The 21562-nt window shown below is 35.0% G+C and overlaps 8 protein-coding genes across 8 annotated transcripts; all 8 read right to left on the bottom strand.

The window, feature by feature from the left end:
- Nucleotides 1-490: 490 nt before the first annotated feature.
- Nucleotides 491-1193, bottom strand: LOC145733992 (cuticle protein CP14.6-like). Its single transcript, XM_081987041.1, has 3 exons — nt 1055-1193; nt 786-919; nt 491-726 (listed from the first exon to the last, which is right to left on the bottom strand). The coding sequence occupies exons 1-3, from the start codon at nt 1061-1063 to the stop codon at nt 537-539; spliced, it is 333 nt and encodes a 110-aa protein (XP_081843167.1). The 5' UTR covers nt 1064-1193; the 3' UTR covers nt 491-536.
- Nucleotides 1194-3085: 1892 nt separating this feature from the next.
- On the bottom strand, nt 3086-3769 carry LOC145733993 (cuticle protein CP14.6-like). Its single transcript, XM_081987043.1, has 3 exons — nt 3611-3769; nt 3430-3551; nt 3086-3332 (listed from the first exon to the last, which is right to left on the bottom strand). The coding sequence occupies exons 1-3, from the start codon at nt 3617-3619 to the stop codon at nt 3143-3145; spliced, it is 321 nt and encodes a 106-aa protein (XP_081843169.1). The 5' UTR covers nt 3620-3769; the 3' UTR covers nt 3086-3142.
- Nucleotides 3770-5169: 1400 nt separating this feature from the next.
- On the bottom strand, nt 5170-5781 carry LOC145733591 (cuticle protein CP14.6-like). The gene is made up of 3 exons (XM_081986490.1): nt 5625-5781; nt 5452-5570; nt 5170-5401 (listed from the first exon to the last, which is right to left on the bottom strand). Exons 1-3 carry the CDS (start codon nt 5631-5633, stop codon nt 5206-5208), a joined length of 324 nt encoding a protein of 107 aa, XP_081842616.1. The 5' UTR covers nt 5634-5781; the 3' UTR covers nt 5170-5205.
- A 715-nt stretch (nt 5782-6496) lies between these two features.
- On the bottom strand, nt 6497-7352 carry LOC145733590 (flexible cuticle protein 12-like). Its single transcript, XM_081986489.1, has 3 exons — nt 7196-7352; nt 6990-7120; nt 6497-6867 (listed from the first exon to the last, which is right to left on the bottom strand). Exons 1-3 carry the CDS (start codon nt 7202-7204, stop codon nt 6678-6680), a joined length of 330 nt encoding a protein of 109 aa, XP_081842615.1. The 5' UTR covers nt 7205-7352; the 3' UTR covers nt 6497-6677.
- Nucleotides 7353-10215: 2863 nt separating this feature from the next.
- LOC145733991 (endocuticle structural glycoprotein ABD-5-like) lies at nt 10216-10781 on the bottom strand. Its single transcript, XM_081987040.1, has 2 exons — nt 10601-10781; nt 10216-10536 (listed from the first exon to the last, which is right to left on the bottom strand). Exons 1-2 carry the CDS (start codon nt 10714-10716, stop codon nt 10293-10295), a joined length of 360 nt encoding a protein of 119 aa, XP_081843166.1. The 5' UTR covers nt 10717-10781; the 3' UTR covers nt 10216-10292.
- Nucleotides 10782-11478: 697 nt separating this feature from the next.
- Nucleotides 11479-14137, bottom strand: LOC145733987 (cuticle protein CP14.6-like). Its single transcript, XM_081987036.1, has 3 exons — nt 13979-14137; nt 12391-12539; nt 11479-11975 (listed from the first exon to the last, which is right to left on the bottom strand). Exons 1-3 carry the CDS (start codon nt 13985-13987, stop codon nt 11720-11722), a joined length of 414 nt encoding a protein of 137 aa, XP_081843162.1. The 5' UTR covers nt 13988-14137; the 3' UTR covers nt 11479-11719.
- A 1300-nt stretch (nt 14138-15437) lies between these two features.
- LOC145733970 (uncharacterized) lies at nt 15438-18107 on the bottom strand. The gene is made up of 4 exons (XM_081987013.1): nt 18031-18107; nt 17094-17206; nt 16486-16672; nt 15438-16422 (listed from the first exon to the last, which is right to left on the bottom strand). Exons 1-4 carry the CDS (start codon nt 18043-18045, stop codon nt 15775-15777), a joined length of 963 nt encoding a protein of 320 aa, XP_081843139.1. The 5' UTR covers nt 18046-18107; the 3' UTR covers nt 15438-15774.
- Nucleotides 18108-18724: 617 nt separating this feature from the next.
- LOC145733835 (uncharacterized) lies at nt 18725-19916 on the bottom strand. Its single transcript, XM_081986853.1, has 4 exons — nt 19775-19916; nt 19626-19684; nt 19430-19572; nt 18725-18897 (listed from the first exon to the last, which is right to left on the bottom strand). Exons 1-4 carry the CDS (start codon nt 19834-19836, stop codon nt 18784-18786), a joined length of 378 nt encoding a protein of 125 aa, XP_081842979.1. The 5' UTR covers nt 19837-19916; the 3' UTR covers nt 18725-18783.
- Between the last annotated feature and the right edge of the window lie 1646 nt (nt 19917-21562).

The raw sequence follows: 21562 nt of genomic DNA on the forward strand, positions 1-21562 counted from the left end.
AGTCTTCCTATTCTGTGTCTGGGACTCTCAATGCAGGACTTGAGAACTTTGCTAAAATAAATAGTGAAATTAATTGAAGCCAATAACCTAATATGAAAAATTCTTCAAACGTTCTAATATTTGCTTAACCAATTTGCTTAAGTGCTAAAAAAACAAATTTAATTTATGAAAGTTATTTGGAGATGAAGATTGTAGTACTTGATCAGGTTGACGACCACATCAGATTTACGAATAAGTTTTTTATTATTAGCACTACACTAATTCAACTTATTGGTGTTTTATAGTTATTAAACTATTTGCGCCATCTGCACATTCAACTGATACCTAACACTTTCACCAATCTTCATATCGATGATTTTTTGCTATAGGCGCATTAAAGTATTGATTTAGTAAAGTTTTAATCTCAGGACGTTCTATAAGTAGTGTATAGAGGGCGCACTATACTCTTTTAGTTAAGTCTTTGAGTAGAGATATGGGCAGAGAAACAATATTTCCATTAAATTCGATTTATTTATACAATTTTCCTACTAGACGTATTAAGCTACTGGTAAATGGGCACCTTGAGGTTGGAAGCCGTTTTCATCAGCAACATAAACCACACTGTAGACTACACCGTCTGGACCGGTATACCGGTATGAGCCCCTCACCCTTAATGCTTCATCTTCAGTTCCGGCATTTGCCACTTCACCTTGTTCATCAGCAGAAATTCCGTTACTAGTATCGTATCTGTCAACAGAATAATTTAGGATATTCTATCAAAAAATTAATAACTAGTTATAACGTACCCGTAATTGTAGTTGTCAAGTCCAATATTGTCAAAACGTGTTGGACTCGTTGTTACAGCATCAGCGTCTCGCAAACCAGAGCGTAAGGGTGTGAAAGCAGATACCACAAGGATAAGGCAAGAGAATGCAATAATCTAAAAGATAACATGCAAATTTAGTCAATGTGTCGATAATATAGTTAATATAATGGATTCAAAGTGCTAATACACTGTCGAAAATTCAGCAATTAGATAATAGGGGAAAGTGGTAAAAAATTGTTGAACACTTACAACTTTCATGTTGGCGGTGGATGTTGTTCTGTTTTAGGCAAATTGACAACTGATGCTCTTGGCTCCAACCACTTGTGCTTTTATACGTTTAAGTGGAATTATATGCAAAATTGTGACTTTTATAATACCAAAATTTAAATTTTTCTGTTTTGCAATCCACGACCTGATTGATTTTAAAACAATTCAATGTTTAGGAAATTTTGAATTACTTCTGATATGCTTCTGACCAATATTCCTGATGCTTTAGATATTTTCCGGAAGTTGATATGAAGTTTAAATAGTTTAAAAATTAAAATTTGTCCAGGTCTACAAATTAAAAATATGAGAGGTTGACTTTGGTGTAACCTCTTAGGTAATCGATTAATGTGCTAGTTTGGACACCCACCAAGATTGTCTACTTTCCTCAAATAAAATTTAAATATTATATATTCTGTATAAAATGGAATAAAACTGTAGAAGTATTGTAAGTTGATTTTTCTTGCTGAATTGTTGAGCAATGAACCTGAAAATATCGATAATTCAAATGTATCAATTAGGGGTGTCAATGCATCGATGTATTAGGTATTATGTCAAAGTATTATATCGTTCAGTTACATCCACCAAGTGTCAAGAAAACTACACAATCAATAAACCTAAAGTTGTCATTTTAAAACTTCATATTACCGAAATTAGCTTGTAGATTCAAGAAGTTTAACAAGTTACGTTTTATTTAAATATCTCAGATAGTAACAGTGTAGCACCTTGTAATTACCGCATTCAGTTGGTGTTTAGGTGATTCTTAAGTGATACTTTTAGTCATTAATCTATTAATTTGGTTTAATATTTTTTTTATTTAATTATTTAACACCAAATTTCATAAACAGCCAGTTTAACACAAGATACAAAAGAAAATTGCATGAAATTTTCGCTCGACTTAATTGAATCCGTATAAATCAAGGTTGGTTTAGGAATTTCGAACAAGACTAACTCAATTATGCAAAAATTCTCACGTGATATGTTTAATCTTTAAATGTCAATGAAAAGGATGCGCTAAAGCCTTGAAAATCCCTTTTGCTGCATAAAGAAATACATATACATAATTTAGCCGGCGGAGAAATTTGCTGATTTTAAGGTCAATAGTTAATTGCTAGTTTTGTAATATTATTGTTTTGTTCCAAATACGGAATTAGTACCCCTAACAAAAATACCTCTTAACCAATAATCATCAAACACGTGTTATATAAAATGCAATGTTTTGTAGGTCCTTATGCGAAAACAAAGAAAGCAACATTCGTAAGGAGGATTAGGAAAAACAGAAAAGAAATCACGCTGCAGAAGATGCATTGTGTTGATCCGGTCAGACATGTACGAGTATACTACTGAATGATGAAAAGGAAAGTGAAGACCGACGAATCAAGGTAAGTAGGATGCGACCTTCACACGACAAAGATGACGATACTTTTGTCTATTTATCTTCTTAAAGAAGAATGCAGAAGGAAAGAGTTGTGGGCGATGACATATTATGTCATCACTATAAAAAAAATAAATTTTACGAAAATTACACGTTGGGACAGCTAGACTTTAAAATTTTGAGTCTATCGCGGACGTTGGATTTTAAAAGGTTAATGTGTCAAAGATGAGCTCGTAGATCATCATCCCAATAAATAAAACTTATACAACACATGTAGTTTAGCAATAGTAATTAAGTGGTAATAGACAAAAACGTGATATGCAGAAAAAAGATTTTTTCAATATAGGAGAATTTGAGGTGAAGATGCTTGTAAATCTACTTTAAGTGGAATTATATTGTTGAAGTCGGTAACACTGACTGACATTTGACCTGTCATTATGTAATAGGATTCCGAAATCTGCATAGGGTATAACGACGCAGAATTTCAATATTGGGTTACTTGAGGATTTGCATATGTTAGTAAAATGGTAGTTACATAAAGGCTTATGCATAAACAAATTTAATTGTTGATACCAAGAAGCGTGATTTCACACTGCGTCATCCTATAATAATCAATTTATGACCGAAGTAAAACTAACAAATTCAACACAGCCTTTATCCATTTTATTTACAAAATTTAACAAAAATAAAAACAGTTATTAAGCCACTGGTAAGTGAGCACCTTGGGGTTGGAAACCATTTTCGTCAGCGACGTAAATCACTCTGTAGACGACTCCATCTGGACCGGTGTACTGGTATTCGCCACGTACCGCCAAAGATTCAGCTTCAGAACCGGCGTTGATCACTTGGGCCTGTTCTTGTTGGGAAATTCCATTGCTGGTTTCCACCCTAGAAGTTTTGACAATTAATCATATGCATTATGCAGAGAACACCGTCATCATTAGCAATCTCTTTTTCATAGTGCAGTTCAATTTGTATTACTTACGCCCAGTTGTAACCATCCACTCCAATATTGTCATTATCGTATCTCAACACCCGAGCATCGGCGTCAGGGTTGGAAGGGGGTGCGGCAACGGCAACAGCAATAAGAACAGCAAAAGCAACAAACTGCATAATAATTAAATAAATCAATAACTGAAGAATAAATAGAACAAGATTGTACTTACGAATTTCATTTTGATGATTTTTCTCTTGATTTTTCAGTGATACTGATTATCAAACAACTGATGCTAATCATGGAGGATTGATTGTACTTATAACGGGGAATCGTCTTCACCCCTACCATCAGGCTTAGACACAGATATTTTTCGGTAGTTTCTTTTCGATGATTAACCTTTAGCACGGATTAATAAATATTTTAGAGGTTGTTACTTAATGAGACAAGATGCCCAAACTGTGTATTACACATTTTTGTTTGCGCTTTATTGTGTATGTATATGAACGTTAAGTAATAGGCGTAACATTGAAATTTTTCGGCTTCCCATTGACATTTCGGTTATGTAAATTTTGTCTGTTTTAAGGTAACGAGACTATCAGAAGTGAAATGATGATGTCTGATAAGGTCAGTTGCAATAAGAACTAGGAATTTAGGTAAGCTCGTCTGTGATGATAAATTTCATGGGTATAGAGGGTGATTCACGCTGATGGTATATTGGAAGTATCTAGATAACTCCAAACTCTATCTAAAATATTTTGAACTTTGCGGTGTTGTCAGATCAGTCGGAAAGAACACCAACTTTTGATTTTCAAATGGAACACCCTTTTTCTAATCTCATTTTTGAATTCCTCGCAAGAAGGCTAGTAATTAATATTTATACTTCCCTATACCTATCTTGCACCGTTTCTTAGATATTTCAAAAAAGTAGAAGATAGTCTAAACATTAATTAAATTCTTAAGTTCTGAAAGGTTTGCTTATGTGACCTTTTGTTCTCAGTTAGACAATACCACATGGTTGAAAAGTTCAAAGACAGGGTGGTCAATATTTACCTTTAAGTCGGATAGATAGAAAAACTGCCAGAAGCTCGTTTTTTTGTAATAAAAGAACATTAAATGTAGAACAATTCTATGTATACTCTTCCTGTAATTAACTTCAACCGTTTCTGATTTATCAACAGTTTTTCCTTAAAGTGCGTATAAAATCGTACTGCATACTAATCTGAAAACGGACACCTGCTTGTGTTAAGTTTGAACCAGACTTGAATTTGACAAATATCTGTCACAACATGTTGTAGTTATGGAATCGACAACTAGTCATTATGACCAAAAAAGGAAAAACTGTATGGCGGATTGCACCGATGTAATTAAAAGCACCCTAAGGTTCACCTAGGCTAAGTTGTAATTTGACTATGACAGATCATGTGCAAAATGTCAAAGTCAAATTAAATCCTAGCCTAGGGGTGCCCTTAAATATGTCGGTGCAATCGGCCCTTAATAAGTCAGAAACGGTTGAAGTTAGGTATAGGAAATGTCTACATGGATTTGTTCTAAATTTAACGTTCTCTTTTCACAGTTCAACTAACTCAGAGGCTTAAAAGTTAACTAGTCACGTGGTGAACTGACCTGAATTTTTTCTAAAACCTTTCAAAAATGTATAATTTGTCTCTAATTGGAAAATTCTCATTCTGGATTGAATTCTTGTTTTTTCCCTAGTTCTTCAGTTACCTTTATTGGTTTCATATCTTATAGGATTTGATCAAATTATGGCAAACAAAATCTACGTCAATATCATTTTCATATATTATTTATTCATCTAGATATAAATTAGGCAGGTCCAACTGGTAAATGCGCTCCATAGGGTCGGAAACCATTTTCGTCAGCGATGTAGTTGACACTGTAAGTAACGCCATCTGGACCGACATATTGGAAACTTCCACGGACAGCTATAGCTTCGGCTTCTGATCCGGCATTGGTCAGTTGTCCTTCTTCGTTGGCGGCTATTCCGTTGCTGGTTTCGTACCTTTAAAAGTGCGTTCATATAAGTCAGTTAGTCACACTATCCACACTTACTCATATCTGTAGTTGTCCAGTCCTATGTTGTCACTGTCGTTTTTCAAAACAATTGCGTTTTGTTCGGGGTTTATTGGGCCAGCTACAGCTACAGCTACGAGAGCCAACAATGCAAAGACCTGCACAAAAACTCAGTTAATACCAATAAAAAGTTAAAATTTAGAACACTTAACAGTTTTCATGACGATTGAATTTTAAAGTCAACTCTGTTGTTGAGATGAATTATTGATGATTATAAAAATACGAATTTTTGGCTTTTATATCTCTTGATTTCAGACCCCTACTTTTTAATTATGCAACATTGATAATCCGGATTTTTAGTCAAATTTGATTAATAAAATTGATGCTCTCACTCTAACCCGTTTTGGTTGAAGAAAACGTATCTTTTTATACGATTAATGTGAAAATTTGCAATTTAAATGTAAATACTACGAGGGGTATTGTATAGAACTATTATAAAATCGAGTTGACTTAATAGGAAGAATATAGAGTCTGAGAGACATTAACCATTCTGATGTCACTCCAATTAACTCGCGGATATTTAGTGAGTTAACTTGCTTAAAATGTCCGATACATGCAAATCTGCGACGTTTTACCTTTACTATACCTAAATTTCTTCTGTTATCTTTTTGGAACATTTTTATTTCAGTTATATTTCCCCCTGTAGAGGAACAATAAAATTCATTTCATTCTTATTTTAACTAGTTTTTGCTGTGGCATATTAATAGGAAAATAATTCAATACAAAAGACGATTAATAGTGTACTCGGCAGCTTCGTGATGTTATTTCAGAAGCATCATTAAAATATAATAGCGCATCCTTGTCCTTTTTACTTTTAATTTCGACATCACCTGCTCATCTGCCCGGCCTTTGTCTCATGCATGTGTACCAATGTATTATTCAATATAATTTAGTTTTTTACTAATTTACGAGCAATGAATATTAATGGAAATGTTTCATTTATCTTAAAGTTAGTGTATGTGTTGACCTTAATTACTACTCAATTTACTTTCCATTTTGTTAATACAGAAATAAGTCAAAAAAATTTACATTATTCAGTTTATTTTAAAAAAAATTATATACACAATAATGAGTGACCCAAATAAATAGAAACATATGATCTCCAAAAATGGAGAAAACTCTTCGTTACAAAATTTACATCCAGTATTCTTAAAACTACATAAATCACACTGAGAGTATTTTTTTAAAGTTTAGTTCTTTAGTTATTATTTGGATGGTAGGTGCGCTCCTTGAGGTTGAAAACCGTTCTCGTCCGCAATGTAAGTGACGGTGTAAACTACCCCATCGGCCCCCGTAAAACTGAAACTGCCTCTAACTTGCATTACTTCGTTTTCGGAGCCGGCATTCTGAAGAGTGCCTTGTTCTTGCTGAGAAATTCCATTGCTGGTTTCAAATCTGAAAATTAAACAGTTTTTTGTATTAGCGGGTAATGCCAAGTGTCCACGGTGAAGAACACAGGGTTTACAGAACACAGTTTTATATAATATGAATTTTTCAGTTTTCTTTTTGGTACTCACGCAAAATTGTATCCATCAATTCCAGCATTGTCACTGTCATATTTCAAAACTTGGGCCGTTTCAAAAACATCGGCTGGATTGACTTGAGGAGCAGCCACGGCCACGGCCAAAACAGCAAACAAAACTACAAACTATTTAAAAAAATTAATACCACAGTCCTGAATTATAAAAACAAAATCACTGGACACACTTAATCACACACTCACCGATTTCATATTGGACAGGGGTGAGTTAATCACAATTCTAATTAGTTGTTATAAGGGACAGAGCGATCTGGACGACTGTTTTTTAACCGGCACGCATGTTAGCTTTTATACCCGGACAACAAACGCCATAGAGCAATTGACATTTACCCCTCTTCCTATTATGAGTACCGAGTATTTTGGTACCGGTAAAAGTTCAAAGTGTAAAAAGTATGCAAGTACCACCGGCTGCATCTTCGGTGCCGGCAGTCGCAAGTAAATATCGTTGATGTATTGCGTTAGGTTAGTGGTTACGTCGTTTTAATTATTTGGTACTTAGATAATTAAATAGGTAATGATTATATTTATGATCAGTGCATTGATAACACCATTACTATGGTCGTAATCACTAAAAGTTTAAACAAATATCTCTGGATACACATGACATAAACACAATAATTTGTTTCTAAAGTTCACACAAATTAATTTTGATAAAAAGTTTACAGACTTCTTGGCTGTCTTCAAATCCTTGTTACTTTTTATATTGTATACAGGATGGTTCTGAAATTAATGGTTTAATGAGGTGCAACACCTTTCAATACTTTAGAACTTATCAGTATAGAAAAGAAACTTAAAAAAAATAAAAAATAACTAACTCTTTTTACTGCATTGTTGATTGATTCTTTTCGGTTATTTTCCAAACTATTAAAAGATAAGAAAGACCTTTAGAAACCTCCGTTCACTCTAGTTTTTCATTTTGTCAACATAAATCATTCGTAAAAGTCATCATCGTCGGGGACACCCATTCCTACGAAGATCACATTTAGATATCGGCGTCTTCTTCTCCAAGAAGGAAAAAAACCAGTTGTAATGTTAATTCACTCCTCCTGAAGGCCGTGGTTTAACATTTCGTTCCCGATGAGGAAAAAATGATGCATTTACGGGTTTTATAGTGGTTGCGAAACTGTAGGTCATTACATCGCGATTTAATAATGTTCTCTAGTGTCATCGTTCGTATTGTTTTCATTCTTGGAAATGATAGTGTAAATTATATGCAAATCGAATTACGGCATTCCTTTACCAAGCCCCTATCAATTTAGGGTTGCTGTATCAAAAATTGGGTTAACAAATAGATAATTGAATATTATATAACTAAAGGGACATCCACAAAATAACCTCGTTACCTGAAGCTAAAGTAGGACATACTGAACATCATCCAACTAATTAACAATTAAAGGGAGCAATTCACGGTTAATCATCGCTATTAGCATGTCTGGTTAAGTAACAAACTGTCGATCTCGATGAATTGTGCATACGCCAATTTTACTGCCTTATCCTACTAACATTTAACATAAATTAATAATTGGAAACACTCTTCTTTTTCTTGTACAGGGCCGTAGTTTGATACTTGGTGGTACGGTGTTCAAGAATAGCTGGGTCTTAATTGGAACCTGGTTGCTTTAGGCGACAAGTGTTTATTGTAATTAGGATCCTCACTGACAAAAAAGTAAACACTAGGTTAAATCAAATGTAGTGATTTACTTTCCAGAGTAAAAACTTAGTGGATAAGGATAAGAAGTAAACGTTCACCAAGATGTCTCTTAATGAGACTTTTTGGATAATCATCTGAAGCACCTCAAAAACTTTTGCCATTTAAATTTCTACTGTACCAAAAGGAGAAAATACTTTTGTTAAGAAATCGAATGTAGATTGTGTATACGCGTCTAATCTTAACAAATCACATTCATCTCGAACACAATAATTGATGGTCGAGATGAATATCAATTATCACTCAACTTCTTGGCGGCAGATGAGCGAAAATTCCCTTATATAACCGAACAAATTCTTGAGCAACCATTTGTGTTAGGCAAATATATACGTGACACCAGAATCCATCACGGTTTTTGATTGTGTTTAGGAACATTGTCATTTCTAAAGAAAAGATGCCGCAATTCGTGTTATTAGTGTATTAAGTACGATAAACTTCTTGGCTATTATGTAGTTCTCGTCTTTTGTAGGGTTTGTGCAATAGTTAGTTTCTCTAAAATGGGTATTTCTTTAAATTTCCCTTTTAGTAATTTTTATTTTGTATTAATATAAAGGTTAGTTTTATACACCCTGATTGATGCAATTCGATTAAGTAAAAATATTCTTGTTATCATATTATGCACGTATACCTATAAAAAAAGTTAAAATATTCGCATATTAAAATTCTCATCATCTCAGGCCTGCCTTGATCTTTCTGCACTTAATCAACATTCTTGTGCTGATTTACGTATTATGTATAGCAGATTTGCGATAGTCTTGTACTTTATTTTAATTTTTAGGTGGATGAACAGTAAAACACACAAGCACCATTCTTAAAAAGTTTAAATGTAAAAATTTAGGTATTTTAGCTAAGACTGAGACAATATATCATGATCATAGATTAGATGGTTTAGCTAAGATCGCCACCAAGTAAAGAAAATAAACCAATTCGTTGTGATGGTGGTAGTCCTATTGGTTTTGGTGGTCGTGGTAGTGGTGGTTCTGGTGTATAAGTTTCCTCAATTGGACGATATACCCATTTTTATTTGCTGTGTAGGTTACTATGTAGATTTACCCATACGAAATGATTAAAATATAAAAATATATTGAAACAAGTAACGTACATTTGGGGACAATTTTGATTTTATTTAAATCTAAGATGATTACAATAATAAATAAGTGTTAATCGAACAATAAAATTGTTAGGTATTTGTTTTAATTGATCAATACATTTGTTTTTGTCGTTTTGGTTACTGCTACAAGAGGCAAGATCAGATTTTTAATTATTCAATTAGTTAAGGACTCATATTCATATAGTCACACTTTGAGGTCCTCCTTAGTCTCTTAATTGTAAGGTTAACTGGCCATTTTTAGTATTCTTAATAAGTTTTTTCCTCGTTCTCGACATACAGAGTATTAAATTCACCTTTACATACAGAAGCACAAGTGATTTTTTTGGTAGTTCTTATTTTTTCTTTTAGGTAAATGAGGAATAGTAATACAGTAAAACACAAACGCCCACTCTTAAACATTTCTATGTCATTGTAGCTAAGGCAGACAAACTAAATATATTGACATAAAAATAAAAGACAGTTTAGCCAAGACCGCCACCAGCTAAAGAAGCTAAAACAGCACCACCAATTCCTAGTGATGGTAGTGAAGCTTCATCAATACGGAACATTGGACGATACCCATTTTCGTCTGCGGTGTAGGTTACTATGTAGGTTTTCCCATCTTCAGAATATTTGTACGAACCACTCACTGAGAGTACTTCTTCGTTGTTTCCTGTTTTGATTTCACCACTTTCTGACCGGGAAATTCCATTATCAGTTTCAAAACTGAAATATCAGGATTAAGTTCTACCATCAGCGGTCACATCAATAATTGTACTATAATACTTACTCATAACTATATTTATTCAAATCTCGATCATCTGAATAGCGTATCAGTTTAGCTACAGGGCTCCCAACGGCAAAACCTAATAAACAAGTCACTAAAATCACTAGAGGGTACTGCATCTTTGGGCACTACTTGATACGAAATGATTACCAGCAAACGCGGAGAGTCAATTATTATAACTTGGCAAGGGTGGTCAGCGTTCTGCGAAGGTCGTCCACTTGAAGATGTTACTTAAAACATAAAAATATCTTGAAACAAGTTCTTGTACACTTGGGGACAATTTTAATTTCATTTAAAGCCATATGATTACCATAATAAGATAATAAATGTTAGTTGATCAATAAATTTGTTAATTGTTTTATCAGTTTAGTTACTACATACTACAAGAGAGGCAACATCAAAATTTTACTAGTTAGAGATTTTAAAGTACTTTCCTAATTGTATTAAAGTTATTAAATGTCAATTTTTATTTTTTCTTAATAAGTTTTTTTACATAGTTTAACTCACCTTTACATACAGAAGTACAATTGGTATTGAATAAACGTATTAAGATGAATCTTAAGGCCAAATCAAATACCTATATGGATTAATTTTTAAGCAAATCAGTTTTTAATTTACCTCTTATTAGTATAGTTGGAGGTTACTAAATTCATAATACATTGGCCGTCAGCAATGCTTGACGTTTTAACCTAATACATATTCATAAACCTAAAAAAGTTGCTACCCCAGTTAATTTTTGTTCTAAATTTTATTGTTTCTTCAATTCAATGATAAGCTTCACACTGACTGTCACCATAAAGTCAACAAGTATAGATAAAAGACATACTATAGTGATCACTTATATAGGTATACACTACTTTAAGCCACAATTGAATACAGTATCAAATTGGAAAAGCTTCTTTTATTTTTATTATTAAACATAACAAATACATACACTTCAATTTGTGTTTTATAGGAATACACACTTATTGGTACTTACAATAAAATTACTATACAAGTTTATTATACACCACTATCACATCAAAAACGGTTTTTGAACGGAAAAGAATATGGGCAGTGAGTGGACTGTAATGCACTTAGGAGCATTTTTAATATTATTTTGGGTGTTGAAGTCGAATGGGGTTAACCTAAACCGCCACCAGCCAGGGACGCCAGCGCCGCCGATGGTATTCCCAATTTCCTGGTGCTGGCCGCGGGTGGTATGTGCTGTCCAGCCGGTTGGAAACCGTTTTCGTCGGCGGTGTAGTGGACACTGTACGTTTGTCCATCATCCCCAACGTAAGAGTATTGACCCTCAACTGCTAGAGATTCGTCTTTGGTGCCTGCATTCTTTATGTCTCCAATCACTGCCGTATTAATGCCGTTACTTGTTTCCACCCTAGAAATCGATAAAGGCTTAGTTAATGAGTTTCAGTACTACGGGAAATTTTGGCTTGTTTATTAATGCAAATCTGCTAATTCTTTACAATGCGTCCTTGGTTTTTCCATTTTTCATCAAACTGCACTTTAATTACTCGTAGGAAAACTGCATCTCCGCCGTTAATTGGCGTTATATTGGTACGAAAGTGCAAGGTGATGTTTTCATATAATTTTATTTAAAACTGGTTCACAAGAAAATAGAAGATTAAACACCTTAATGTGTGGGAAGCATGATGAATTCATTGACTTGCGTAAGCGCTAAATGACTTCTCAAAATAGCTTTTAAATTACCCAGCCATCGTCAATCAAGTAATCACAAGAAAGCTGAGAAAGTTAGGAATTATTTACCAATTACCGAAAAAAAAAGTACTTACGCATAAGTAAATCCAGTGGGTAGTCCTAAGTTGGCGTTGTATTTTAAAATGGTGGCCAAAGGGGCCCTGGCCACAGGCCTGAAAGCAGGCGCGACCTGGAACTGCGGTCTTGCCCTTGTTAACCCGAAAAGGGCCAATATAAGAATAACCTAATAATAGAATAAATCTGAAATAATCAGCGAAGCAAAATAAACTAATTTAATTAATTAAAACTACTCTCATATTTTAACCCAGAAATAATGAAGATTTATGATCAAAATGTCTACTCTTAAAACAGTTTTTCAAAAAAGTGACCTCGATTTTAAGATAGCATAAGCATTGATGGGCTACCCTGTATAATGATTGTCGATTATCTTCGAAAGTAATTGATCAGGTCACATTCATGAATGAGTGGGTGTCGATTTATGTAGTATGCGTTTGTATGTAAACAACTCGTCACTTCAACCAAGTAATTACAAATGATTGTCAGTTTTAAACTGCATTTTACACTTCTATTAGAAAAAAAACATCGAAGTAGTCAAGCGTTTAAAATTTGCGAATAAGAATAAGCTCCTCAACATCCGCCTAAAAAAATTATACAGTAATTTGTGGGTTTTTCCTTTTATTGACGGAAAAAGTCCCTATAGCTGCTATCTTCCATCCTGACGTAATTGGCCCCGAGGTTAATAATTAGCAAAAGGTTTTAAATGTTATTAGGTTACCTCTGACTTTATTAAATAATACGCCAAAATCATTAACTTAACGACCAAATTGAGCAACTAAAATTACAAATCTCCTAAATTGGGGATTGAACATCACTGCACATATCAAACTACAATAATTTGACTGACACCTACACAGAGAAGAGTTGAGCAATTAAATTTCATCATTAACAATTTTAAAGATGTTCTTTTGGATGTCCAGTGATTATGCAACAATAATAAAATATCGGTGAGACTTTTTTGTGATATTATAATATTCAAATGTGGTCAGGATGTCAAGGTGAACGTTTTATATGATCTTCGGTCTATCATTAATCAACTCTATTAAGTTTCCTAATGGAATTTATTTAAATCGACGACAACTGGAAAAAAATAATCAAGGTCAATCGAGAGTGAATATCTTTATATGTCTTTTTTAATAAAATTATCAAAGCAAAATCTATGACTGTCATTGTATTACAGTCATTTAGGAAATTAATTAGCAGGTTTTATTGTATCATACACGAGCTAAAATTAGTTCAAATCTCTGTTTGCTTTTTCAATTCCTTTTCCTTCTACTTTTGTAGGTTAAATGATTTGGTGGTTAGATTATGTATGAACAATTCTTAATAATAAAAAGTGTTGAATGAATAATGGCTACATATGTATTAGACTTTTGGTAAGTGGAAGCAAGGTAATGGAAACCAAGTTTAAATCTTGGCCTGTACAACTGTAGGAAAAATGTTAATGCATCGACTCACCAAAAGTAAAAAACATTTATTTTTTTAAGTTATTAATAAATTTATATTCACGATTAATCCATGTTGGAAACCACGTTTAACAAACACATTGGCACATTAAAACCGCAGCAAACATGAAAAGCAAAGATAGGAAAAAACACCACTCACCGGTTTCATTGATATTATATTTATGGTGGAACCGTCGACTAACAAACGTTGATCTTTTCCCTAGGTGGTTTATATATCTACAGTTTCCGCGTTGTCGCTGTTCCCCCAAAAAATCCCTGACGCGGAATCTAATCTCGATTAAATCACTTTGGAGATGTCACTTATTTTTTTCTCAAGTCGATTCCGGCTTTAATCATTATTGTTGCATGACCTATTGTTTTTCACTACCCAACAAAAACCGGCGGCTTTGTTGACTTACATTTTTCTGGAGTCGCGGTTTGTTAGCGAGCACCTTGAATAATGTATCGGCCACGGTTACGACATTACCGCTCGAAGAAGTTTTTTTTTTTGGTGGTCTTCCATGTCAAATTCGAGTGGATGGACCTTGTGCTCAAATTTCGACTCATCTTCAAGAGAATCTTTAAATGTTTTTTTGATTTTAAAAGCTCTCAACTCGGGGTTCTTTTAAAATGAGTCACGAGAACACTTTTGAAGATGACTCTGAAGTGAACACTGTAAATTTATTACTAATTTAAGGAAGAACGAGCCTTAGTGATTTACAAGACCTCTCTTTGCCACACTTTATGTTCTTCCGCATCTTTAGTGTCTTGGAGATATCAACAGTCAATTACCTCAGCAACAGTATTATTGTACCTAAATTATGTTTGCTTTTTTTATGTAATTAAGTTAAAATTTATAAATTGTTCCTTAATATAATAAAAAGTGGCGCACTTAATTAAGATAATTAACATAAACAGCATTTTTATAAATTAAAGTTGAAGGCATTAAGGTCAGTCACGTGTTTACCTTACTGCCAGCAAGAATAATAATTTTCACATTATTATCGTAGAAATTAAAGGAATGCCCCGTGCAAAGCATCTCCATTTAAAACACCTGTAATTACCCATTGAAATGGTACTACAGATTCGAATCTTTATAATAACTGTGTCCGATTTGCATATAACAAAAGAATCCGGCCAGAAATCTAGGAGGTGCTTTCGTTCAAAGGTATTTCCTTGTGCGCGCTGCGAAGGTCGCCAAAAGATAAAAATGGATTTCCTTTCGTCGAAACGGAAAAAAAGGCGAGACAACTCATCGAATGTACGGCAAAAATTTAACTGTCACCCAATTAATTAAACCGAAAAACTTGTTACATGCAGGAAGTTGCGCAATTATTTTAGGCCTGTGATTGGTCAGCTGTCGTGTAAATTCGATCACAATTAGTTTATTAATTTGAGGTTAAAGGTCGAATTTATGTAACTTTAAGTCTGTTGAAAGGTCAGGGAATGCTCTTAAGATTATAGGACATTTATTACTACACATAAATTTACCTTATTTTTATGAATTTCCATGTTATTACTGAAATTGTTACATTTGATGTTGAAGCGTTGAAAAAAATTCATCAAAGCTTAAAACGTTGATAATCAGATTGCAGATTGCAGGATCGTTAGAAAGCCATTTAAGGTTTAAAATTATTTTATTTCGTTAATATCGTTCATCAAAATATAATATAAAATCTTAGAACAGTTTACTAATTGATATTTTACAAGACTACCAGAAGAACTGAATATGGGCTGAATCTTACTAGAGCTTTTAACAATAAACAAATAACATTCTGATGAACTTGACCATTTTGACTAGATCGTACACAACGTGTGTATTCAGCTATCACCAATTTCAATTTGCAGCTTTACCTCCTCTGCTGAAAGATACACAAAGCTGCAAACTTAACCCTAAACTAACAAAAGTAAAAAAATATACATATAAAACTTTGATACAAAAATACTCCAATATACTTAAACTCTCACAAGTCTTGCAAGAGAACGTAATTCTCCCTCTGTTAAGGTTTTACCATTTTTCTTCGAATCTCCTTCAAATTTAGCGTATGCTGTTTTTCTTTTGCTCTCCAAAGGCAATTTGACATCCTTAGGGGTGCTGTACAACAAAAGGTCCGGATGTGGAGTAGGATTGTTGAAAAAGGCTTTTCTGATAATGTCGTTATCCAAAGGATTTTCGGTTGGAGCAAAACTGTTTGATGATGGCGAGGATGGCAAGTACTGAGGAGTGGGCCTGGAGGAAAGACGGAAGGTGTCAAGAATGCTTTCTCCAGTAGTGTAACTTGGAGGTGTGCTTGACGCTGGGAGATATTTGGGTGAGGCCTTTTTAGCAGTGAGGAAGGTGTCCAAGATGCTCTCCCCCGTGATGTACTTTGGGGTAGTGGAAGGTAGATACTTTTGGGTTACTGGCGATGGTGGATTTCTGACCAAATCTAGGATTCTCTCCCCTGATATGAAATTGTCACTTTTCTGACTGGGTCCTGGGGCCACCCGATCGTCTGGAGAGTACCGTCCAGAGTTGTCAGGTTTGTAGTCACCTGACCTGTCCTCTTTGTACTGTCCATCGTCTATGGGTTGTCCGGGAATCCATGGAGTGAATGGTGGAATCTATAGCAGAAAGCCTGGATTCTTTAACGGGTTAACTTTAAAAAATCAGGAAAACCCATTTACTTGTAAATGGTCGCCTTCAGGGTGGAACCCGGCCTCATCGGCCACATAGTTCACTTTGTATACAACTCCGTTTGCTCCCGTGAACTGGAAAGAACCCTTAACGAAAGCGGCGTTACTAGTTGCATCATGAATTGAGGGGGTCTCCTCACCAGTTTCGTTCACTTTTATACCGTTACTAGTTTCGTAGCTAAAATCATTGTTATACATTGTATTATACAGGTGTGGTAAATCCAAAAGCGACCATAGGAAAACCGTGTAACGGACAGAGAAACGTAGGTAATTGCATGCGCGGGAGAAAGACAGAAAACGAAAAAAATATGGCCTACTTGATATTTTTTTCGTTTTCTGTCTTTGTCCCGCGCATGCAATTATCTACGTTTCTCTGTCAGTTACACGGTTTTCCTATGGTCGGTTTTGGATTTACCACACCTGTGTATATAAAACCTTATATCTTAAGGTTTTTTCTTTTTTTTTGCAGATGGACCAGTTTATAGTACATTTTCGTCTGACATTGAGGTGTTGAAGGAATATTCTGGTAAGACAATTTTGAATACTTTTTCTTTAAAATGCTGTCTGATTTTGATAATTTTAATTTCTCTCTGATTTACCTGTAATTGTATTCCGCATCTCTACTTCTCCGGAAGTCGAACTGTAAAATCTGAGCATCTCCATCATTCCCAGCTAGACAGTCGCTGATTGCTAAGCTAAAAATGGCAAAAAGCTGAAAGAAAGTCAGAATTATGAGTGGTTAGGATTGATTGTAGATATTATACAAGCTAATTTTGAGTTTGCTAATGAGTTCTTATCAGCGAAACGATCCATTTGGGTTAACCTGACTGTATAAAACTGAACCTTAAAGTGACGTGATATTTAACAGTGAAAGAAAAAAAATGTTATCAACCAAACCGCGTCTACGTCAGCTTTGTTAAGGAAATAATACAGTAACTGTAGTAATTCTAAGGTCATGGTGATTTATAACGTTAATATTTGTAGCTACTAAACTACGTCACTCATGTCTTTTAATAACAGTGGACCTCCATTTGATGAACCATTTTCACACAAGGTAGAGTTTTTTTTTGAGCCATACAACTTGATTAAGTCTTTAAAAATGCGACATCCTGTATCTGTATCGCAGACAAGCCTCAAGCTAATTCCAGTTCAGAATAAACAAGTGTTGCCCGACAACGGGGATTTCTGCGGCAGTTCGTAGAATGCAGATTACATCTTTTATAATGAATGACTTAAGGGTTTATTAATTCCATAACGATATAATATACCGGGATGACGAAATTTCCATTACTTATTTTCTAAATGAGCATGCTTTGTCACCGCTGATTCTGTTTTCTTCGCTCTTTCTATCATTCCGTATACGCTCTGTGCTTTGTCCTTATTTAATCGGTAAATTACATCCGGGAAAATACCACCAATACAATTATACGCGCGTTATTGTGTGGGTGGTCAGATTTTTTTTGTGGATTTGAGGTTAAACTGTTTTTAACACTGTCTAAACAACACTTTCACTATGATTGAAAACTATAGACTTACGGTAATTCGAAACATCGGTGCAAACGGGGTATCCTCAGGAATCCGAAACGTAAAGCGACACTGACCGTGCCCGAATACGTAATCAGAATTATATACGTCGCCCCACTATATAAAAGTCGAAAAGCGAAAAAAAGCCCCAAAAATTTTTAGGATTAGCCGAGATGAAACCATTTGCCATTAGCATAATCCAAAAGACGCTTTTCGGGTTAATAGGATGCGCGGCCATTAAAATAAAAGTGGTGCAATTCTTTTTTTGATTTTGTGGTAATCGCCCACAGTCCGAAAAGACGATGACCGATTCATTCTTTAGTGAATTTTTCACTTAGACTTAGTTTACCTAACATTTGCTCTGTGGAATGTTGGAATATAAAGTTTTACTGGTTCTGATACCATTTGTGCCACACCTATAAAAAAGTACTGAATTGATATTCTAGAATAGAGATGTCTGTACTGTATATTGTAGAATCGAATATTCTAAATCATTCTCTTATTACACAACGCTAATTTAAACGAAGATTAGGACGGATTAAGAGCAACTTTGTCGAAATATTTGACCTTAGAGGTTATGCCCCACATTTGATTAACATAACAAGAAATTAATCCTTTGTTATATAATCGGCACGCAACCACAACCTTTAGTGACACTGACATCGATGGGTTTCTCAATTTTAATGTAACAAATAAATAAATCTGATCAGACTGAGAAGCATTTATTGATCAATTACAATAACATGAAGCATTTTAACATTTTATTTACATATTATAATAGTTCAAAAATAATTTGCAGGCCTCAGATTGCGCAGGGGCGTAAACTTTTCTTTCTTTGCAGTATGCGACTAGTACGTCTCTCATCTGATTGACAGTACCCTATGAAATGTTCATTCAAATATACAGGGTGGTCCAGTTTTAAATGTCAATAAGTCACCATTCGATAGCCCATCAAAAAATAAGTTGAAATGCATTATGTCATTTTTGTAAAAAATGTTTCGTAAGAAAGATACGGTCCCCCCAAATTTCAGTTTAAAAAAATCGTTTCCCTGTCATAACTGTCAGACCGAATCAAAATTTTACAGGAGATACATTTTTCTTTAAATTGAAGAGGGAAATTAAAAAACTGTAATTTTAGCGTATAAAACAGAGTGGGAAAATGAACACCATCTCCCTGTATCTACAAGTTTGACAAAACATCAGTCACATTCAAGGTTTGATCAAAATTGCTCCAACGGTCTGACAGTTATAGCAAAAAACCGATTTTTTAAACTAAATTTTGGAGGCCTGTATCTTCTTTAGGAAGCGTTTTTCAGCATAATTTTTATGGAATTTTGATGGACCATCAAGTGGATTATTGACATTTAAAACTCGATCACCCTGTATTGTATATTCGATTAAAAGCACGTACGATGAGATTCAAATTTGTCCAAAATAGGGCCCAGATTGATGCTAGGGCTGCGATTAGCAACAAAGTAAACATAAAATACGCGGCACAACCGTTTAGATGTCTCTTGGATTGTTTATCCGGGTTTTCCTTTTTAACTTTTGGTCCTGTAAGTGAAATACATTGTATTATACTGTTAAAAATTATAAATCAAAATAACCTTTAGAAAAATCTGGAGCCTCTCTTCGTATATAGGTTGGTGTTTCCTTGGGAATCGTACTGAAAATATTAATTATCTCACCTATTGTGTCATGTTAGCACTAAATTTAAATAGACATAATATAACCAAAAATATTATCTGATACTTACTGAACAGCCTTTGTAACAGCATCGTAGGCATCAGGTCCAAAAGGTACTGCCGGGATCGACATTTTTGTTGCACTGTTTCACCAAATCTGACAGTAAAAAGCCGAATTTTCTTACTTATGAACCATTACCACGAATGAATTATCAACTAAACGCAATTATAATTGCGGCTTTCATGAATTTCGACGCTATTTTAGTGCTTTTTATCAGTTTGGTTTTCATTAGAATTTCTAACATGGTGGTGCTTTAATCAATAATATTGAATACCTATGCAAAATATACGGTTACTAACGACATTTTGTAGACTACGCCACTGAAACGGACAACATCGTCCAGTTATTTGAGTTAAAGTGAAGCAATCGGACCCCTTCTGAAACGATTTGTTTTATTGACTCCTTCGGGGTTCGGTTTGTTTCTTATTGTAGGTCCGATCTGGCATCGGCTATATTGATTACGCCAAATCCAGAAAGGCAGATGCACGTATCAGTCCGGAGTCCATAAACATGCAATTACTGGAAAAGTTGTTCGTTCTGGATCGAAGGGATTATTTGCGGCAATCATGTCCTTTGGGGAGCAGACGATATTTCTCGTAGCTTTGATTTCGGATTAGAAATTTTGCTGGAAAATTTCGTATCGATAAACACGTAGGGGTAGTCACCCAGTAGCCCAGATCAAGAAAATGCTGCTCCTCTTTCCCCCTCATCCCTGTCTCAATCGACTTCCGCTCGTTATTGTATTAGGCACAGTTTATCGCACTCGTGTATTTGCTCCCCTTATAGGACGTGGCTAAGTGGAATGCAACTCTTCCTTTTGTTCTTTTATTCCAGTCCAAAAGGTAAAGATTTTTCGAATAAATTTGATGCAAAAAAACCGACTGATTTTCCTTATAACTTTCTTTTCTTCTGTTTCTGGTATTATTGACCTGGTGGTCTTTCAGAAGGGAAGTGTCGGACATTATCCCGATGATTGGATTGTGTTTAGAGGGCAATCGGGTGAATGAGCGTCTGGGGAATTCCCGTGACGACATTAATGACTCCCGGCGACAAATCGGCCGCTTAACCCTACTCCCCCGGGACCCAAAAACGGTATCCGGACATATTTTAACTACGGAAATAAATGGAACGAGTCAAGACGTTTGTTACCACTTTGTCGTAATTGTTAATAGGTCAGATTGCTACTGAAACAGTGTATCATCAGTCAGTAGTTTTAGGGACTTCACTGAGAGTCACCCTCAATTTTGGATTTTTTCTTATTATTGTGTCTTGTATAAGTACAGAATGAAAACGACCGTTGACCGTCCCACAAAGCTGGGGGAAAGATAAAAAACGACGTCCTCAGGGGCAATAATCAGCCCATACGTCGTAATTAGATGCGTGTTCGGCCCCATAAAAGCGGCCCGGTCCGACGTCATCTGGTTTTCTTTTTTTACTATTTCCGCATAATCGTAAAAGGGCCGTCGAGACGCCGTTTCGCGCAAACGGTGTCCGGAATTTGCCTTTCGGACATTTATTGCTCCGCCAAGAGCTCGCTGGGATGGACAGAACACTAGTTTACCTAATTTATGACCTTCTGATTTGGTTCCTATTGCCGTTCTCGTATTTCCAGGAAGGAAGCTTTGCCCTCCCTAATCCATATTCACTAGTCGGGATAAAAAGTTAGACGGTTGGTTCGATAATCATAATGTAACCAAGTAAACGTGTCATTGGTCTCCCACGGGACTATCGTCTTCATATTAGACCTCGTAGGTGTAAGTTCATTATCAGACATTGGTTCGTGTCACCCATGTCCAAT

This window comes from Ips typographus, linkage group LG9, assembly GCF_016097725.1.
Source record: "Ips typographus isolate SLU linkage group LG9, UJ_Ityp_2.0, whole genome shotgun sequence".
NCBI lineage: Eukaryota > Metazoa > Arthropoda > Insecta > Coleoptera > Curculionidae > Ips > Ips typographus.

Excerpts from the sequence above, each read along its gene's own strand:
- LOC145733991 (XM_081987040.1), bottom strand. The coding sequence starts at position 10,716 with ATGCAGTACCCTCTAGTGATTTTAGTGACTTGTTTATTAGGTTTTGCC. Across the intron at positions 10,537-10,600 it reads TTGAATAAATATAGTTATGA|TTTTGAAACTGATAATGGAA; the intron begins GTAAGTATTATA and ends CTGATATTTCAG.
- LOC145733992 (XM_081987041.1), bottom strand. Across the intron at positions 727-785 it reads CTTGACAACTACAATTACGG|ATACGATACTAGTAACGGAA; the intron begins GTACGTTATAAC and ends TTCTGTTGACAG.
- LOC145733835 (XM_081986853.1), bottom strand. The coding sequence starts at position 19,836 with ATGTCGATCCCGGCAGTACCTTTTGGACCTGATGCCTACGATGCTGTT. Across the intron at positions 19,685-19,774 it reads GCTGTTACAAAGGCTGTTCA|TACGATTCCCAAGGAAACAC; the intron begins GTAAGTATCAGA and ends TAATATTTTCAG. Across the intron at positions 19,573-19,625 it reads GGCTCCAGATTTTTCTAAAG|GACCAAAAGTTAAAAAGGAA; the intron begins GTTATTTTGATT and ends TTTCACTTACAG.
- LOC145733590 (XM_081986489.1), bottom strand. Across the intron at positions 6,868-6,989 it reads ATTGATGGATACAATTTTGC|ATTTGAAACCAGCAATGGAA; the intron begins GTGAGTACCAAA and ends TTTAATTTTCAG.
- LOC145733591 (XM_081986490.1), bottom strand. Across the intron at positions 5,402-5,451 it reads CTGGACAACTACAGATATGA|GTACGAAACCAGCAACGGAA; the intron begins GTAAGTGTGGAT and ends GCACTTTTAAAG.
- LOC145733987 (XM_081987036.1), bottom strand. Across the intron at positions 11,976-12,390 it reads CCCACTGGATTTACTTATGC|GGTGGAAACAAGTAACGGCA; the intron begins GTAAGTACTTTT and ends ATCGATTTCTAG.
- LOC145733970 (XM_081987013.1), bottom strand. Across the intron at positions 16,673-17,093 it reads GATGCGGAATACAATTACAG|CTACGAAACTAGTAACGGTA; the intron begins GTAAATCAGAGA and ends CAATGATTTTAG. Across the intron at positions 16,423-16,485 it reads CTGAAGGCGACCATTTACAA|ATTCCACCATTCACTCCATG; the intron begins GTAAATGGGTTT and ends TTTCTGCTATAG.
- LOC145733993 (XM_081987043.1), bottom strand. Across the intron at positions 3,333-3,429 it reads GTGGATGGTTACAACTGGGC|GGTGGAAACCAGCAATGGAA; the intron begins GTAAGTAATACA and ends CAAAACTTCTAG.